This window comes from Xyrauchen texanus, chromosome 21 (genome assembly GCF_025860055.1).
Source record: "Xyrauchen texanus isolate HMW12.3.18 chromosome 21, RBS_HiC_50CHRs, whole genome shotgun sequence".
NCBI lineage: Eukaryota > Metazoa > Chordata > Actinopteri > Cypriniformes > Catostomidae > Xyrauchen > Xyrauchen texanus.
Genome location: NC_068296.1, coordinates 15,260,022 through 15,280,067, shown reverse-complemented (window position 1 = coordinate 15,280,067; position 20,046 = coordinate 15,260,022). Strand labels below are relative to the sequence as shown.

General features: G+C 40.4%; 1 protein-coding gene across 3 annotated transcripts in view; it reads left to right on the top strand.

Annotated features, from left to right (window-relative positions):
* The window catches only part of LOC127661723 (protein jagged-1b), an 85,126-nt gene extending 78,584 nt beyond the window's left edge, over positions 1-6,542 (top strand). For all 3 annotated transcript variants that reach the window (XM_052152565.1, XM_052152564.1, XM_052152563.1), the window contains 5 exons: positions 1,392-1,505; positions 1,855-1,901; positions 2,067-2,234; positions 2,565-2,715; positions 4,431-6,542. In XM_052152565.1, coding sequence (XP_052008525.1) covers positions 1,392-1,505; positions 1,855-1,901; positions 2,067-2,234; positions 2,565-2,715; positions 4,431-4,861 — 911 coding nt within the window. In that variant the 3' untranslated portion in view covers positions 4,862-6,542. The remainder of the gene's footprint in view (positions 1-1,391; positions 1,506-1,854; positions 1,902-2,066; positions 2,235-2,564; positions 2,716-4,430) is intronic.
* Positions 6,543-20,046: the final 13,504 nt, after the last annotated feature.

Sequence of the window (20,046 nt, the reverse complement as noted above, 5' to 3'; positions counted from 1 at the left end):
TACAAATAGGAAAAAGAGGCTACAATTTGCAAGAGCTCACCAAAATTGGACAGTTGAAGACTTGAAAAATGTTGCCTGGTCTGATGAGTCTCGATTTCTGTTGAGACATTCAGATGGTAGAGTCAGAATTTGGCGTAAACAGAATGAGAACATGGATCCATCATGCCTTGTTACCACTGTGCAGGCTGGTGGTGGTGGTGTAATGGTGTGGAGGATGTTTTCTTGGCACACTTTAGGCCCCTTAGTGCCAATTGGGCATCGTTTAAATGCCACGGCCTACCTGAGCATTGTTTCTGACCATGTCCATCCCTTTATGGCCACCATGTACCCATCCTCTGATGGCTACTTCCAGCAGGATAATGCACCATGTCACAAATCTCGAATCATTTCAAATTGGTTTCTTGAACATGACAATGAGTTCACTGTACTAAAATGGCCCCCACAGTCACCAGATCTCAACCCAATAGAGCATCTTTGGGATGTGAACGGGAGCTTCGTGCCCTGGATGTGCATCCCACAAATCTCCATCAACTGCAAGATGCTATCCTATCAATATGGGCCAACATTTCTAAAGAATGCTTTCAGCACCTTGTTGAATCAATGCCACGTAGAATTAAGGCAGTTCTGAAGGCGAAAGGGGGTCAAACACAGTATTAGTATGGTGTTCCTAATAATCCTTTAGGTGAGTGTATATGACTTAAATCAGAGTAATTACTGGATGGTTGTTGATAAGACAATGTGTAGTTAAAAATACACATTATGAGTTTTGTTGTAGACCAAATTAGTTGTAAAATATAATAATTTAAATGTATGTATTTACACCCTTTGCAAGAATTTGTTCTGTTAAAATGTGAAATACTCTCATAATTTAGTAACAAGAGGGCAATAAATCCAATAAGATCTGCATTTCTTATTTCAAAATATTTCTTCCTCAAAATTACTAAAATAATTGTTGATGGAACCATTAAGGAACCAGAATCGTTTAGAGGAATTGGAATCAGAACCATAATCCTTAAATTCCTTACAATTTCCATACCTAGTATTGAAAAATGCTGTATATATTATAAAACAGATAGGCCCATCTCTAAAAATCTGATTGGCTGAAATCTGATTCAAAGCCATTTTATTTGAGCCAATTTACATATCCTTGTGACCACAAATCAGCTGAATTCTACATTATTGCACCATGTGAACCACCTTTTTGGTCATTTTGTTGCTTTGCAATCATACATTGCCCAAAGTGAGACTCATGAACTATGTTACTAGGTGAAAGAATTGTTTATTGTGATTATTAATAATAAATGGAACATATAAACAAATTGCCTTGCCTTGCTATTCCGAATGTTGCCTCACTTTATCGCTTTGCTTCTTTGCTCTTCCCTCTTCCTCAGACACTAATGAGTGTGAGACTGGTGTATGTGTCAATGCCCATTCCTGCCGTAATCTAATTGGAGGTTATTTGTGTGACTGCCTTCCTAGCTGGTCGGGGCCAAACTGTGACATCCGTGAGTATAAGATGATGCTGTAGTGTGTGACATATGGTATACTTTTCACAGAACCAGCAAAAAAAAAAAAAACTCTAAGAGTTACCTTTCAATCAAACATGACAGTTTAAGTGCTGGTGGAAAATTATTTTAGAGCAAGCTCATCTAAAATCTCATCATTGTCCACATGGACACATTTCACATACACAGCATTCACCAGTAGTTCTCTATAGAATAATTATTGTATTTATATTGTATTGATGAAGTCTTATACTGTGGTACAAAGTGAATTTAGTTAGCCAGTCTCTTTTGTTCTGCATGTTTTCACTTTGTTGGCTATTGATTTTCTTAAATATCATCTATTCAACAGGGAACAATAGCTGCCAGGGCTTGTGTCTGAATGGAGGACACTGTGAGGTAAGACACACATTTTGTACAGTCACTGTGAACTTTCGTTCCATATCAGTGATTTTCTTCACTAAGATTACTAGCTCCTCAAAGATAGGAATTAATTCTCAGATTTATCCATTGCTCCTTCAGTATATTTAATGTAAATATGTGTGACGTGCTTGGCATGTACAGGATTCTCAGTGTGTGTGTTTGCCGGGTTTCTCTGGTAAACTCTGCCAGACAGTACTGAACGCCTGTAACAGCAACCCTTGTCTAAATGGAGGGCAGTGCGTGGAACCTCAGGGAGGCAGAGGAGTGTTCTGTAGATGCCCTCTGGGATACACTAGCACCTATTGTGAGGCAAGTGCTTATTTGGTTAATAGTAATGGTGGTTGCAAAGCTTGCTTTATTTTCTTCTATACAGCTTTCTGCAATAAATTCAGCTGGATCCGGTTAATGTACAGAACATTGTTTTGTAGATAATTTAAGTCTAGGGGCGATTTACACTGAATGCATTTATGTATACTTACTAGACTGAGTTGCTTGATTGGTGTGTTGCATCTTGCACGGGAGCGCCACATTTATTTTGCGACTTTTGCATATCTTGTGGCTTTATAAATATTTAGACTTTTTGTCTATACTGCATTGTGTCCATTCTCAGTAAAGTTAATTGCAGTTCTTGTGTTTTAGATGGCACTGGATCTTTGCAATCCCAACCCTTGCCCAAAGGATGTGCCATGTCGCAGTACGGAAGGAGGCAACATGTGTGCTTGTCCTGAGGGCTTCCATGGAAATGAGTGCATGAGCCTGAATGATCCATGTCATGAACCCCACTGCCAAGGTTAGTGACTTAAACAGTTAAATAGGGTTGCTGTGTCATAAAAAAGGTAAATAGAATTTTATTAAAGGACTAGTTCACCCAAAAAATGAAAATTCTCTAATCATTTACTCACCCTCATTCCATCCCAGATGTGTATGTCTTTCTTTCTTCTTCTGAACACAAACAAAGATTTTTAGAAGAATATTTTAGGTCCATATAATGCAAGTGAATGTGGACAGAACTTTGAAGGTGCAAAAAGCATATAAAAGGCAGCATAAAAGTACATTTACATTTATTCATTTGGCAGACGCTTTTATCCAAAGCGACTTACAAAAGAGGAAAACATAAGTGAATCATCTGAAGGAGAAAGTGGTACAAAAAGTGCCATACTACAAAGTTTCACTATCATCAGAATAGTATACAAAACAGATTTAAATATAATTTTTTTTGTGACCGGTTAAGTGCTTTTGGAAAAGATGTGTTTTTAGCCATTTTTGAAGATAGAGAGTGAGTTAGCTTCCCGGATTGAGTTGGGAAGGTCATTCCACCACCGTGGCATGATGAAACTGAAAGTCCGGGAAAGTGTTTTGGTGCCTCTTTGTTTTGGTATGACAAGGCGACGTTCTTTAGCCGACCGCAGGCTTCTGGTGGGAACGTAGCTCTGCATAAATGTTTTTAGGTATGCTGGAGCAGACCCAGTGACTGTTTTGTATGCCAGCATCAGGGCCTTGAATTTAGTACGTGCATGAACCGGCAGCCAGTGGAGAGAAACAAAGAGTGGTGTAACATGCTCTCTTTGGTTCATTAAAGACCAGACGTGCTGCTGCATTCTGGATCATTTGGAGAGGTCTAATAGCACGTGCAGGAAGGCCTGCAATGAGAATGTTACAGTAGTCCAGTGTAGTTATGACAAGTGACTGAACGAGCAGTTGTGTGGCATGTACAGAGAGGAAGGGTCTTATCTTCCTGATATTGTAGAGTGTAAATCTACATGATCTTGCAGTCTTTGAGATGTGGTCTGTGAAATTTAGCTCATCATCAAAGTGTTTAGAGTAATTCATAAGACTCCAGTTGTTAAATCCATGTCTTCAGAAGCCAAATGATAAGTGTGGGTGAGAATCAGATCAATATTTAAGTATTTTATTTCCTTTTTTGTTTTGTTTTTGGCGATACACATTTTTCATCATATCGCCACCTACTGGGCAGGTAGGAGAATGTTGTATCGCATTGTATAGACCTACAAATCTGAGATATTTTTATAAAAATCTTTGTGTTCATCAGAAGAAAAGAAAGTCATGCACATCTGGGATAGCGCGAGAGTGAAAAAATGATGAGAGAATTAAATTTTTTAACTTTCCCTTTAATTACACAGTTCTCTGGAACACTTGATTCTGATAGATCACTCATGGAATTTTGTATTCAAATCATTTCTTCATGCAGTTCAAATTAAAATGTATGTATTCTCACTTAAAAATAATTTTAGCTCAAAGAAAATTTGTATGTTCATATATTAAAAATGTTTCATCCATGTTATAAGTAGTATAATGTACAGTCAGTCAGTCATTATCCCAAAATTAACCTCTTAAAGTTGATATAAGACCTAATCATTCATCAGGGTTTATTTTACATTAATGACCCACTGACTGTAAATTATAACTTACATATACTTTGTTCACCAGCAAAAATGGGGTCTTAAACAGCTGAAATTATCTGGCTTTTTCTCCTTTGTAATTTAGGAGCAGTGTCAGACTTTGGTGTAGGTGGGTTCAGTGTTTATATGGTGTTGGTGGGAATATTTTCCCTGCTTGTCGCAGGCGGCTGCTCTGTATGTGCGCTAATGCTCTCCCGTATGCACCACCGTCATCGTACCAAAGAGCAGCTGCGCATTTCAGCACCTGAGGACAATGCCATTAATAACCAGCGGCAGTTCTGCACTCTCATCCATAACTTGGACAACAGCGTGGCCCTACTGCCCCCTGCCCAGACAGTACCTGCCGTTTCCGTGCCAGAGCTCTGCAGTGAAGAGATCGAGCTTACACTTCCCCCCTCACCTGCGCCCTCCAAAGCTCTAAAGCCAGCCCATGGGCCCAAGTTGGACATTTGTAATCGTGAGCGAGAGAAACTGAACCGTTTCCACTATGCAGACAACCAGGAATTGGAGGTGTGACCACCCGATTGCCACAGGGAGTTTCCTGGTTTTCGAGGATAGTGCTCTAATGCAGTTGATGTGTCTTAAAGGTGCTGTAAGAGATGTAAATCATTTCAGAACATATGAATAAGACACAACCCCTTTTTCTAAAACCCACCCTCAAAATATACTGTTGTTTAAACCATTGTAGTCAAATGGAGTAAAAGAGCAGCGTCGTGTCATCTGTCTTGCAGCAAGCAGCAGTTGCAAATTTGCGTTCTCACACAACAAACTTGCAACTGCTTTTAAGATGAATATGCCATTTGACTTGAATGATTCACTCTAAGCACCATGCTTTCAGCTTCCTGCTTCCCATAAATGGGCTGCCCTGTGAACATGCAAAATGACTGAAGGAATAGTTCACCCCAAAATTTGAATTCTCTTGTCATTTACCCTATTGCCATCCCAGATATGTAGAACATTCTTTCTTCTGCTGAACACAAACAAAGATTTTTTTATGCTGCCTGTATGTGCTATTTTTGAGCTTCAATGGTTTCGACCCTGTTGACTTGCATTAAATGGACCTACAGAGCTGAGATAACTTTGTGTTCAGTAGAAGAAACAAAGTCAGCATTCTGGCATAAGGGTGAGTAAAGGATGAGAGAATTTATATTTTTTGCTGAACTATTCCTTTAAAAGGCAGAAAGTGCCTCAAAGTCTTCTGATTGGCTAAAAAAAGAATCTGACTGTCTGGCCTGCTGTCAGAGCTGTTTTTGCTTTTTACAAAGCCTAGGACTATTTCAGAGACTTTATATATTTCAGGACACATAATTCAGTGATATCCGTTGAGTAATGGATATATTTTCTGTATGCCATTCCAATTTTCTGTATGCCATTCTATTACAGCACCTTTAATCATCCTCTGCTGTTGAACATTACATTACATTATAAAATAAAGACCTGAGAAGAGAAGGAGAAGACCACTCCTCTACCAGCTGAAGGAACTGTACTGACCTTTACAAATTAGTTAAAAATACAGCAAGTGTTTTAAGGCCAGTGATTCAGCGTCCTTGAATCCTGCTTATTTAAGTGTATTTTATTGTATGTTTACACTTGTGCCCTTTATTAGTACACGTTTGTCTGATTGTAAGTGTGTGCCTGTTTTTGAGTGTGTACTGTAAGTGTGTATGTATGATTGTGTTTGTGAATGGTCCGCCATACATTTCCACAAAGACTTTTTGATACTTATAGGAACATGATAACAGTGTATTTGTTCTCATAACTGAAGGAATTATAGCACAGACAGAAAATGTGCCACTTGACATCCTTATCCTAATGAATTCCTGTCATGTTGGAGATGTACAAGATGTATGATTTTATTTTTTAAACAACTGGATGTATATAGTGCTGTTGTACATATATTGTACATATCAATTTTGCCAATTTTTGTGCACTGGCTCCTTGCGAAATGTCACCTTTTTAATTCCCTGTTTTCATGCTTTCCACTCAACTATTTGACAGAAGATTGAATTGTAATTGAAATACATTTATCAACCAATGCATAAGTGTTTCTGTGCGGCTATTGTTTTGGTATTGTAGAATATTCTGTATATTCGGGTGTGTTCGGTGTCAGAACACTATTGTACTGTGTACTTGCCATTCCGTAAGCTTTGTAAACTGAATAAAAGGATATTTGATCACTGAGGTTCCTGCCCTTAACTCTGTTTGTGTGTTAGTGTGTCAGCATTCACTTACCATTGCCTTCACATATAACAGATATTGTAGCATCGACATTATAGACATTACAGTTTTATTTTCTGTTAGTGCCTGATCTTCTGTAAAGCTGTTTGAAACAATGTATGTTATGAACGGCACTATACAAATAAAATTGTCTTGACTAGCATGTGTCTTCGGACAGATAAAACTATCAACACAATGTTGATGATTTTGTGGGCAGTTTCATTTATGTTGACTTACAGTCTGTAACTACTGATGTTGATTGTTGGGAAGTCTGATTCATTTTATAGAATTGATCAATGCTGGTCAATGCTGGAAGTGATGTGGAAAGGCCCCCAGTAGCACCGATGCTGCAATTCACCCTGTGTTAAAAAGAGCTTCAACTTAATGAAACACATCTTGAGACACCTGTGTTCTGTCCCATTCATTGCACTGTGTCTCGTTTTTTTAAATACAGGAATGTGTTCGGTCCAAATGGCCCCTTTGCTGTTTATTGACTACATTTTCATTATGTAGTTTGCACCAAATGTTTTTATTGTTTATTGTTGTTCAAACAACAACAGCATTAAAGGGATAGTTCACCCCAAAATTCAAATTTCTCACAGTATTTACTCACTTTCATGCCATCCCAGATGTGTATGACTTTCTTTTTCTTCTGAACACAAACACTGAGTTTTAGAAGAATATCTCAGATCTGTAGGTCCTTTTAATGCAAGTGAACAGTGGCCAGAACTGTGAAGCTCCAAAAATCACATAAAGGCAGCATAAAATAATCCATATGACTCTAGTGGTTTAATATACTGTATGTTTCTGCAGTGATGCAATCACTTTGGGTGAGAAACCGATTAATATTTCAATACTTTTTATCATCTCCACTTTAACTAGTGAAAGTGAAGATGATAAAAAGTATTGAAAGTGAAGATTTATAGTATAAAAGAAGTTAAATATTGATCTGTTTTTCACCTATTATATTGCTTCTGAAGACAAAGACTCACAGAGCACTTATTAGAAACACCTGTACACCAACATATTCATGCAATTATCTAATCAACCAATCGTGTGGCAGCAGGAGTGTCAGTTCTGTAACTGCTGATCTCCTGGGGATTTCACGCACAACAGTCTCTAGAGTTTACTCAGAATTATGCCAAAAACATCCAGTGATGCGGCAGTTCTGTGGACTGAAACACCTTGTTGATAAGAGAGATCAACAGAGAATGGCCACACTGGTTTGAGCAGACAGAAAAACTATGATAACGCAGATAGCCACTGCATCCAGAATAGCATCTCAGAATGCACAACACGTCAAATCTTGATGGGTGTATGGGTTACAACAGCAAAAGACCACATCAGGCACTTTATTAGCACCATAGTGTTTCTAATATAGTGCTCAGTGAGTGCACACTGATCAGCCACAACATTAAAACCACTGACAGATGAAGTGAATAACATTGATTATCTCGTTACAATGGCACCTGTTAAGGGGCGTGATGTATTAGGCAGCAAGTGAACAGTCAGTTCTTGAATTTCATGTGTTGGAAGAAGGAAAAATGGCAAACATAAGGATCTGAGCAACTTTGACAAGGGCCAAATTGTGATGGCTAGACGACTGGGTCAGAGCATCTCCAAAACGGCAGGACTTGTGGGGTGTTTCTGGTATGCAGTGGTTAGTGCCTACCAAATGTTTTAAAAGGAAGGACAACCGGCGAACCGATGACAGGGTCATGCTTCAGTAAGGAGCATGTGATTTGTGAAACAGACAAAGCGCTTATAAGCATCGAGGGTTTAATTCTTATTGGATTTTTTTTTTGCTATTCATTTGTAGATGTGTTAGGAGTGGAAAGCGATTGAAAACACATAGGCAAAAGGTGAATGAGAATGAAAGGATGAAAAAGTATTTATTTACTAGGCATGTTTCACCAGCAGAGAAGGCTTTGCTGGCCCTGAGAAAACACCATTGGATATAAAGTGTGTATTGGTGTTTAGTAGTATATTACTGTGTTAGGGAAAGTGAGTCAGAGGTCAACAGAGAGTGAGTGCCAAACTCATGGGCATGACAAATGTGACCTTTACCTCTTACAAACAGAGAATTGGCGGATATAACTCTTGCATTCCTGTTCCCACCCGTCCGTGAGGAAATGTAGGAAGTTTGGTCCTCCTGAATCACTAAAATGAGCACATACTCCCCGGTGATGAAGCAGACTACATCTGCTGTGACTCATTAACAAAACTGCACTCAATCATAGAGCATATTTTCTGGTCTCAGAAAACGTCCTGCTCTAGCTTAGGAACTGATCTTGTGCACCTCTCTTTTTCTTAGATCCTCTCCACTCTCCCCTGTCTCCATCTTTACCTTCCTTTTTATAATTATCCTTAATTGTTTTTGTTCCATATATGGGTATGGATGGGGTGGATTTTTTCATGCACCACCTCTCTCTCCCGACGGACGCTCGACCACGCCCCCACTGCCACAAAACATTAAAGGTCACTGTAGTGCTGTGGGGTTGAGGATGCCATCACATCATACACTTTGCTGACTTTGAGAATGTAAAAATACATTTTTACATGGCAAGAGGGTAAAGAGTTTGTATATATGGTTGAACAAAAATAAAAACCACTTGACTTGACTAGTGAATGCAGACAATATTCACTTTCATACCACTTTTTTTCTTCTTCCATACAATGAAATAGAATAGTGAATGGTGTAAGGCATGTGTTTAGCATACATTTAATGTATATTAATCCAAGCAATCTTCCACTAGAGCAGTTTTGCTGTAGTAACTGTATTTTTATATTCTCAAAGTCAGTAAAGTGTATGATGTGATGGCATCCTCAACCCCACAGCAAAACAAAAACAATTAAGGATAATTATAAAAAGGAAGGTAAAGATGGTGACAGGGGAGAGTGGAGAGGATCTAAGAAAAAGAGAGGTGCTCAAGATCAGTTCCTAAGCTAGAGCGGGACGTGCTCTGTGTTTGGCCAGTGTTAACTCCGGAGTGAAGAGGTTCCGCGCCGTACTTCCTTATGCCAGCTGCAGAGTGTTGTCATCATCTAATGCTGAAAGCCATTGTCAAGTAACCAGTTCAGGTAATCGACTTGTGTCGGCTTCTCTGGAACCTCAAGCCCCCGGGAATAGTTCTCCCTCCCATCCATGGTCAGTGGTTTACAAACACACGCACTAGCACACACACGATATCTGCTGATTTTGATTTAAAAATACAGGTACATGAGTCAAGCATCACCGATAGACTTTTTCAGCTATAGTTTTTTTTTTTTTTTTTAATAACCGTTTTCTGTTAAACATTGTGCTTGTTGTTGTGTTATGGATGGGGCTAAAAATATACCATGTTGAACTGCATTCAGTTGTTTGTGGTTTTTTTTGTTAGCTATCCTTTAGGGTTTAAAATCTACCAGTAGACAGGCTTGGACCTGTCTACTACCTGTCAACTATTATTGAAATTATTTAAAATGAAAAGTTTAATCAGTTTTTTGGGCCCACCACCATTACAAGAGAGAGCGGTAAGGCTGCATACACCTGAGCCAAATTTTGACTAACACCTGTCTCTAATTGTAGTGAGATTGGGGAGAGTGGCATAAATGGACCATGTCAGCAGCAGATCGAGAGAGATTGGGTTGAGAGCCTTACTGTGAAGCTGATGTGTTATTGTGAAGCTGATGATTTATTGTTTACTGTAAACCAGAGAAGTGGTTACTTAAAGGTTCCCTACATGTGTTTGAAAAAATTCAGCTCCCGGTGTCCTTTGTTACACTGGTGCCGAAACCCATGGTCTGATTTGAAGACTGCACGCCTCATGGAGTGCTTCCCACTGTCCGACATTATCAAGTCCCTCACCTACCTACATCACTCCCACCAACAGGCTTTGCCTGAGCTCCTCTGAAGCCTCCTCAGCCAGGAGAATGCCCCGGCTGCGACCTCAGACAACACTAGTCCATTGCATACGCCCTCACTCATGAAGATGGGCACGGAAGATGACCCCGAAGCCTTCCTCAACCAAAGTTAAAGCAGACCGCCGAGATCTGGTGTTGGCTGCGTGACGCAGTGGGCAGTCCGGCCTATCCCTTTGTTGTCCGTGGAGGCCCAGCTTGCAGCTCAGCAACTGTCAGCGGCTAGTCCCCTGTCCTACGATGTCTTGAAGAAAACCATCCTGCAGCGTGTTGTTCGTAACCCAGAACAACACCGGCAGCTTTTCCGGTCGATGGAGTTTGAGAGGACCGGCTGCCCGTATGCCTTGTCTCACCGTCTCTGTAACGCCTGCTGGAAATGGCTGCTGGCGGGGGACCGCGATGTCGAGGGAGTGGTCGACCAAGTGGTGTTGGAACACAGTGGCGGCTGGTGATAATTATTTTGGAGGAGGGGTGCTTTTTTTGTGGGCGAAAATAAATACAAAGCAGTACCAAAAAGCATGTTGACTACTTGAACATAAATTTTGCTCTTTTCTTTCTGGCCAGCAAATTTCTCAATGACTCTCTGATTAAAGTCAGTCATCTCAGTAACAAGTCTCTTTTCCATGGAGAGCAATGCCAGTGCATTCAGCCTCTCCTGGGTCATGGTGATTCTGAGAAAAGTTTTTATTCTTTTCAAGGTTGAGAAGCACCTCTCAGCTTCAGCCGTGGTCATGGGTGTGGTAATGAAAACTTTTAGGAGAGTCACAGTTTAGGAAAAGACTTCTTCGAGATTATTCTCCATAAACAGCTGGAATAGGTCCACAGCATCATGGCAGGCTGTAGATGAGACTGAGCTCTGTCTTCAGCTTGCTTCCACTGAGCATCGGGTATGCTTTCTTGGTGCTGCTCAGTCGCCTGCGCACTCGCAGTAGTGGCCAAGAGCGTAAAGTTGAATGACAGGTGAAGAGAACCAATCAGATTGGATAAAATAACATGTATCCAATTCTGATTCGCCAGGGACGCAGCGACCTGCGCCCGGAGGAGAATCTTTAAGAAACCAATTAGAGACCAGCTTCAGGTCACATGCTGCCCGAAAATTTAAGGACTCAGATAGACATCCATTTGTCCGGCGTCCCTCGCCCATGAAACCGCATGAAACATATTGAAAAACATAGAAAATAGTTAACTGATTAAAGCCAGTTTTTATTAAATGCTGAGGCTCTTACTACCAGCCTGCACATCGTATGAGTAAACTATTTAATGTTTTAATTTTTATTTCATTTTTATATCATTTTTGTATTCATGTATATTTCTGGAATTTTGATGGGGGCGGCGCCCCAGCACCCTCTATTGACAAGCCGCCACTGTTGGAACAGCTGATCTGTCGGCTTCCAAAAGTGACAGCAGAGTGGGTCCAGTGTCATCGCCTGGCATCGCTGGAGGAATCTGTCCGGGAAAAAGGTCCAGTCATTTTTTTTTCTTTTTATTGTAGGCTAATGAGGAAATCTTTAAAGTGTGTGAAACTATGCACACAACAATGTAGTAGTAACTACAATCTTACATCAGTGGGAGCTGTGGGCTTTGTTTTATTTTACCAGTTTATTGATTTAGTTGTTGTATTTCAGGGCATAGCACCTATTGCTATCCATTTTATACATTTTGATAATATTACTCTCTTTGTAGATACAATCTTGATTTTGTGATCTATATTGTTTGTTATTTGTTTAATTTGAGTATTAAATTGTGTATTTATTATTTTCTGATCTCTTCTCATCCAGCTTGAGTGCTGGCTGTGTTTAGGCTGTTGGCCAAGACATTGCTTGTGCAAATTATTAATTTCTTTTATGAGTGTTATTGGTAAAACCAAGTTATTGTAAGTTCTTAGCCCATTGTAACAGTGTTCTCTTTCCCAGGCAGTGGTGCTGTTGGGCACATGGTGAATGTTACAGTGGTTTGTAGTGGTGATTTCACAAGGTAAAGCCAAGAGGTGGGTAGAGTAGCCAAAAACCTTAATCGAGTAAAAGTATGATTAATTTAAAAACATAATTACTCAAGTAGAAGTAAAAGTACTAACATAAAAAAATACTTGAGTAAGAGTAAGAAAGTATCCAATTAAAAGAGTACTCAAGTAGTGACTCGTTACTTTCACAAATGACATAATGGACATTATCTATCTGTCATTCACCATCATGTTGTTCCAAACCCATATGACTTTCTCTCTTAAGGAGTCATATGGGTTTGGAACACAATAAGGAGATATTAGACCGAAATTTGAGTCACCATTTACTTTCAGTGAATGTTATATATACACTGAACATTCACTGAAAGTGTGTTTCTAGAATATATATATATATATATATATATATATATATATATATATATATATATATATATATATATATATATATGAAAGTGAACTGTCAGTCCCTAACATTCTGTGTAACATATTTTGTGTTCCACATAATACAAAGCCTAACACTGGTTTGGAACAACATGAGGGTAGAAAAATTATGACAGAATATAAAATTCTGGCTGAGCTATCACTTTAAAGAGATGGTTTACCCAAAAATGAATATTCTCATCATTTACTCACCCTCATGCATCCCAGATGTTTTTGACTTCCTTCCTTCTGCAGAACACAAGATTTTTCAGATTTTTAAAAGAATGTTTTAGCTCTGTAGGCCAAAATTGTGATGCTCCAAAAAGCACATAAAGGCAGTATAAAAGTAATCCATAAGATTCCAGTGGTTTAATCCATGTCTTCAGAAGTGATATGATGGGTATGGGTGAGAAACGGATCAATATTTATGTTCTTTTTTGCTAGACAGCAGGGGGAGGTATGCAGAGAAGAATGTGAATCACCAAAAACACAAGAAGAAAGTGAAAGTGATCTGTTTCTCATCCACACCTATCACATCGATAGAAGTGAAGATACTGATTTAACCACTAGAGCATTATGGATTACTTTTATGCTGACTTATGTTTGTTTGTTTAGCTTTAAAATGTTGCCACCCATTAACTTGCATTGTATGGATCTACAGAGCTGAGAAATTCTTCTAAAATCTTAATTTGAGTTCAGCAGATGAAAGAAAGTCATCGAATCTCGGGTGGCAAGAGGGTGAGTAAATGAGAATTGTGTTTTTTGGGATAACTATCCCTTCAAGGGCTCTCGTCAGATCTGGATGAATTTGTCAATAAGAAGAGGTTTGGATACATTTCTTCTAATAATTACAGTGAAAAGATGAAAATGTTCCACATGGACATTATATATATAACGCTGAAATATAATGCCTTCTTTTGCTATATCATAGCTTTAAAAGTCCTGTGTGGATTCTTATTTCAGTGTAGTTACAGTTTTCAGTGTCTTAAGTATTTAGATAATTAGTTCTGTACAGCAGTACTGCTGCTCTCTAAATGCAGAGTACACAACCTACGTAGGGCACCAACCCTGATCGTGGAACACTCGCTGTGTCTGAAACCGCCCCCATAGTGCACTTGAGTTTTTGCTATTTTGTATATTTGTGTTTGAATTCTGAGTGAGCCACTCGTTCCCTACTTTTGTTCACTCATTCTTACACACAATGCACTCTAATTTCAAGTGTACATTTCAAGTACACTCGATGACGGTTATTTTCCTACTATCCACCAGGGGGAAGACGTACAAGCTGGGAGTTTACTGCTTCCATCACTCCTGCAGTTTTATTTTATTCTGAATGTTGTAAATTACTTTTTGTCAAATCATTACTTGATTAAAATAAAATATAGAGAGACAAAACATACTGACACATTTTAAGATGTATACTTTATTTGGTCAAATGTGTTTTCTCTTAATATTACACACACACAGTATATATTAAAAATGACACAGTTATTCTTAAATAATATATTAATACAATAAATCTTCATTCTAAGACCCAAGTATTTAAAAATGTCATATGTGACATTTCAGCCCCAGAGTTCCGACACTCGCGTCCGAATTCACTCATTTCCTTCACTTACATCTGAGATATAATGCACTAACTGCCATTCACTATATAGGAAATAGTGAATGAGTTAACGATAGTGCACACAGCCACTCTCGTTGCCAAGATCGCCTCATGCCAGCACATCTCACACGTGCACGCACCTCGCTGTGCACGCCCAGAAATGCTGTCTGTTCGCGCTACAGTTGTCGATCACGCAGATGGCAGCGATTAACTTTGATGTTTATATGGATTTATACAGTTAATCCACCTGATATAGCTGCGATAGTTTCCGCGAGGGCACATAGTAAATGCATAAATACTGCTTATGACATGTGGGACAAAGCGCACTGATATATTGCTGCACTAATTTAAAAATGTAAACTTAAAAACTGATGTCATAAGAGCCCAGTTACAGAATCGCCCTGAAAATGACCATCTCATTACACCGAAAATCCCGCGTTAGAATTAGAGCCAAAATTTACCTCAGCGTGCTGCTTTAAGTTCGAGCTGTGACTTTAATCTTGAAATATCAGCTTGTCTTGGTGTTAAATGAAGGCATTGTATGACAAAACTATTCTTTTTTTATTTTTTTTTTATTGTGTGGAGTGCAGAAAGTGTTTCACTTTGAAGAGTTTGACGCTGCTGTACTGACTTGAGTGACAGTCTCATCACTCAAGTGGGAGCGTCGTAAAAGTCCCATTCAATAATCTCTCAATAAATTACACATTAATTCAAATTAAACCCAGTAATGTAACGTCACACATTGTAAAGATGTAAAAGTAAAATTTAAGTAAATGTAACTGAGTAAATATAACACATTACTACCCACCTCTGGTAAAGACTAACCAGTGTGCTGTGGTGTGAATAATTGTATTTATTATTTGCCTTTTTCTCTTCAGCTGTGCTTTAGTGTCCTGCCTGTGTTGGCTTGTCTGTTTAAATGAGTTTATTAGAGTATTGTTGCTTTCAATTGTTTAATAAAACTGCTTTGTTAAACTGATTATCATGACTGGTGGTTTTCATTTAAATATCAAATTGTACCATTCTGAGCTTATTGTGTGAGCTGGGTGATTACACATTGAACAATGTAACACCAATGACATTTAACAATGTGAGAAATTACCATTTAAAATGTAGATTCATAATTCTTTTTTCAACAAGGTGGAAAAATCACTGTATGCACATTTGAACAGCATCTTCCTCTGAACTTTGACCATGAAAGTTCTTTCCCTCAATGTTTTTTGTATGTTTCAAAGTACAGATTTATAACATTGATGCCAATGAAATGAAATCAAGGGACAGACAATCTTTTTAAATTATTCAAATGTATTTTATTTTTGCACACTTGTTATTCCTTGCACCAGTGCTTGACCTGAGAAATAAACTAAAGTTAAAAACAAACACATACATATCTGTAAATGTTATACCAGTTTTTTAGGCAGATGACAAGTTTATATATATTTTCTAAAACAATTATTATTATTTTTTTTTATAAAAGCCTGGACAATAGAAAGATGCAGGGGTTTCTTGACTATTTGAAATATGTTTTATGACTAAAAAGTCAAGGGATATGTTTTTTTTTTTTTTTTTTACCATATTTTGATAATGAACCAACTGGATATTTAATATGCATACACAAGCACTGCAGAAACGAAAAGGCTTCCAAAGATTTGACAACATTCAGGCCATTGATATCTTGTCTATAACACACAAAACAACAAAGTGCAATTGTGTCCAGGGAAGAAAGACCATGAATAGTTCCAGAGCCATCTTTCTGGATTTGGTCCCCAGAAAACTGGAAAAAACACTGCGAGAACACAAATGTGCAAAACATGTCTCCACAGTTCACAGAGGGACGATGTGGGAATCTCTTTTCTTGTCTTTTCTCTCTCCAAATTGTCCCTCACTCCCTTCTCTTTATCTAGCCTTTAATCACTCCAAGTGTGAAAAGTAAACCCAGCAAAAAATCATCCCTTTTTCAGGACACTATCTTAAATATAATTTTGTTATATATCCAAATAACTTTACAGATCTTTATTGTAAAGGGTTTAAACAATGTTCCCTTTACAAAAAGCTTCACTATGATGCTGCGCTGCTAAGCGCTATGGGTAAAATCCTAGTTGTGACCGAGCTGTGAATATGTGTGTAACACGTCAATGAACACTGACCGGAATTTATAGCCTCGGCTGATGTAATCATTAGATGCACCTGAGATCAGGCTATAAAATGGATGCGTCACCAGGTGTCGTCAGATCCTCCTTTTTCAGAGCGATTCTGTGACTGTGTGTTTCACAAACCCTGTCAAAACTTTCTTTCCTCTACTAGGATATAGAATTTGTTAGGCAGTGTGCATTGAACCTTTTCTCTTTTCTCTTCTGTTTAGAAAATATTATATATATATATATATATATATATATATATATATATATATATATATATATATATATATATATATATATATATATAAAGAGAATGACTGAAAGCCGCAAACGATTCCCCTGTTCTTGCTCTATAGCTGAAGAGGACACGCATCAGTTTTTTGCTCTGTTGGTTTGGGTGAAGAGCACGCTGCTCTCGCGTTACAGCAGGGCGGGTTCTTCGGATCATGAGGCGGATCGCGATTCTCATCCCGCCTCCGAGCTTTCCGTCCGTGATAAAAAATCTATGGAGGAATTGCTCGATGTTGTTACTCATGCGGTTGCCAGACTCCAGTTGGACTGGCCATGCTAAAAAGAGACACCCAAACCCGCCAAATTAGGGGATAGATTTTATCTTCCAGTCTAAGAAAGGGAACGCCTCATGAGTCCCTTCCCTTCTTTGATAACCTCCATGAAGTGCTTTCTCGCTCAAGGAGGTACCCCTAAAAAAAAAGAAGAATTTTCTTCCCGTGTTCACATACCCTCGACGTCATTATATTCGACTATGGTGGGTGCTGAGGCACGGGGGTATTCAGTGATGCCGCCGGTCGGAGAGACGCTTGCGGGCTATCTCTCGCCGGGCTCGGCATCGTCACTTAAGAAGCCCTCTCTCCCCTCAAAGCCTTGTAGGACAACCTCCACTTTAGTGGGAAGGGCTTATCAAGTAGCAGGTCAGGCTGGTGCTGCTCTGCACACTATGCTGTTTTACAGGTGTACCAGGCTGACCTCCTGGACGACCTGAGTGTGGGTTGTGCACTTGATGAGTAAGCCTCAGACCCGCCTCGGCCCAGTCTGAAGGGAGGCTCAAAAGCAAAGCGCGGCGAGTCGTGCTCCTCCTCTCAGGGTTTGGGGACAGTCTCGCCTCCTTCACCAGCCCCCGAAGCAAGACCTCAGGACTATAATTTCTAGTTAGAGAAAACCCTGACGGTCTTGCACCTAGATTAGGAGGTAGCTCCCTTCGGGACGGGGCGCATGCTTCACTTCACCCCTCCCGGTACCCCCTCGAAGCCCCTCCATTCCCGCAACCTCTTGGCGTTTCGGGTTGCAGAGGTTTCCGTCAAAATTGGGTGTTTTCATTGTTCCTGCATTTTATTCAGGACGCGAAACACTCGACAACCCCTCAACAAGAAGTGTTAAAATCTAATACCCATCTCAGAGATCCTGGCAGCGTGGAAACTTCTGCCAGATATATACTTATCTGTGGGTCTTATAAGGGCGTCAGGATTTAATTAATTCGCCGCTTTTCCGTGTTTCACCGGCGTGTTCTCACTACCGTAAACCGGATTTCTTTTTTATGTAAAAAACCCCCTCAAATCTCCTGGTTAAAGGGGCCATGGTATGTGTTCCCCTTCCAGAGAGAGAGTTATGTTATTACACTAAATACTTCCCGTTTCCCATGGATGGTGAGGGGTGGCGTCTGGCTTAGATCTTAAAGCTTGAACTGCTCATGGGTGTTCAAGTCCAAGATGATGCCTATCAAGACGGTCATGTCTCAAGCCCTACAACTCGTTTGACTGGTCACCATCGATCTTATGATGCACATCTATACTTCATTTAGAAGTTCTGCCACAACATGGAAAGTTCCTGAGGTTCGCTTCCGGGGGCGAAGTCTTCCAGTGTCAGGTTCTTTCACTCAGCCAAGCCCTTTTTACCCACACATTCACAATGCATGATGTAGCGCTGGCTCCTTGCGACTCCGGGGCATCTGCATTCTGAATTATGTAGACAACTGGCTGATCCTAGCGCAGTTCCAGGAACTGGCAGTTCAGCACAGGGACATCGTCTTAGCTCATCTGTTTCTCTGGGGTTGAGGCTCAACGCCAAGAAAAGCATCCTCTCTCCCACTCAGAACACTGTCTATCAGGGCATCGTATGGAGTTCAATCACAATGCGGGCACAACTGTCTCCCGCTAGGATTGAGTCCATTCAGATCACCCTGAGCAAAGTCAGGCTAGGTCAAGGTTGCACTGTTATCAGTATCAACGATTTCCAGGTCTCAGGGCGACCGCGTCCTCTGTGATTCCTCTGGACCTTCTGCTCATGAAACCGTTTTTGTTGTGGCCCAAAGCCAGGGGATTTCTTCCAAGGGCCAAAACCCCTAGGCTAATAAGGGTTACGTGCCTCAGGCTTCGTTCCCTTTCTATGTGGTTCAGACCCCGGTTTTCTGCCTTGGGTCCCACTCTAGGTGCATCTTGTTGTCACAGGCTGCTAACAACAGACGCCTCCCTGATGGGCGGGGTAGCGGCCTTAAGTGGTCGTCCAGCTTAATGGGATAGGAGGGTCATCAGCTCGGTTGTCACAGTCACTGTCTCGGGTTGATGGCTGTATTTCTGGCCCTGAAATACCTCCTCCTGAGGCTGCCATGTCTTGGTGCGGGTGGACAATACAGCGGTAGCCTCTTACATTAATCATCAAGGAGACCCACATTCTTGTCAGCTGTATATCTGATGCGTCGGCTTCTCCTTAGGGCCCAGGGCAAGCTCCTGTCACTCAGGTCAGTTATATCCCTGGATGCCCGTATGTGGGAGCAGATTTACTGTCCAGACAGAAAATACCAATGGGGGAGTTAAGAACTCCACCCTAAGGTAGTAGTTGCCCAGAGTTCGCCAGCAAGGGTTTTTGCCTCTTACTGATAGCACTGTGCTGGCCGAACAGGGCTTGGTTCTCGGAGATAATGTCTTCCCTCGACGGCACGCCTTGGGCAATTTCGAACAGGAAGGATCTTCTATTGCACAGGGCAATATTTCATCCCTGCCCCGAATTGTGGAATCTTTCATGTTTGGCCCTTAAGGGTACCAACTGAGGGACACAGGGCTTTCTCCTGAGGTTTATCGAGACCTTTTTAAATGCTAGGCTTTTTCCACTTGGAACACGTTTGGGTGAGATCTTAGGGCTGAAGAGGACCTCTTCGCCTCTATGAATAGCGCAATGTCTCCTCTACTTCTCCCTGAAATCACCCAGCCCCCTTGGGTCTGGACGTTAAGACACATAAATGACCCAGAATGCGTCTGTATGCGTTTCTTTCCCCGGTTTCTCTGCTCCCGGGAGTCTTGGCAATGTTCACCAGCAAGGGTCTTGCCTTCAATTAATGGCGCTGCGCTGGCAGAACAGGATATATTTCTCGGAGTTAATACCTCTCCTCGACAGCTCGCTTTGGGCGATTCCGAACACGGAGGACCTTCTCATCCTTGGCCCGAATTGT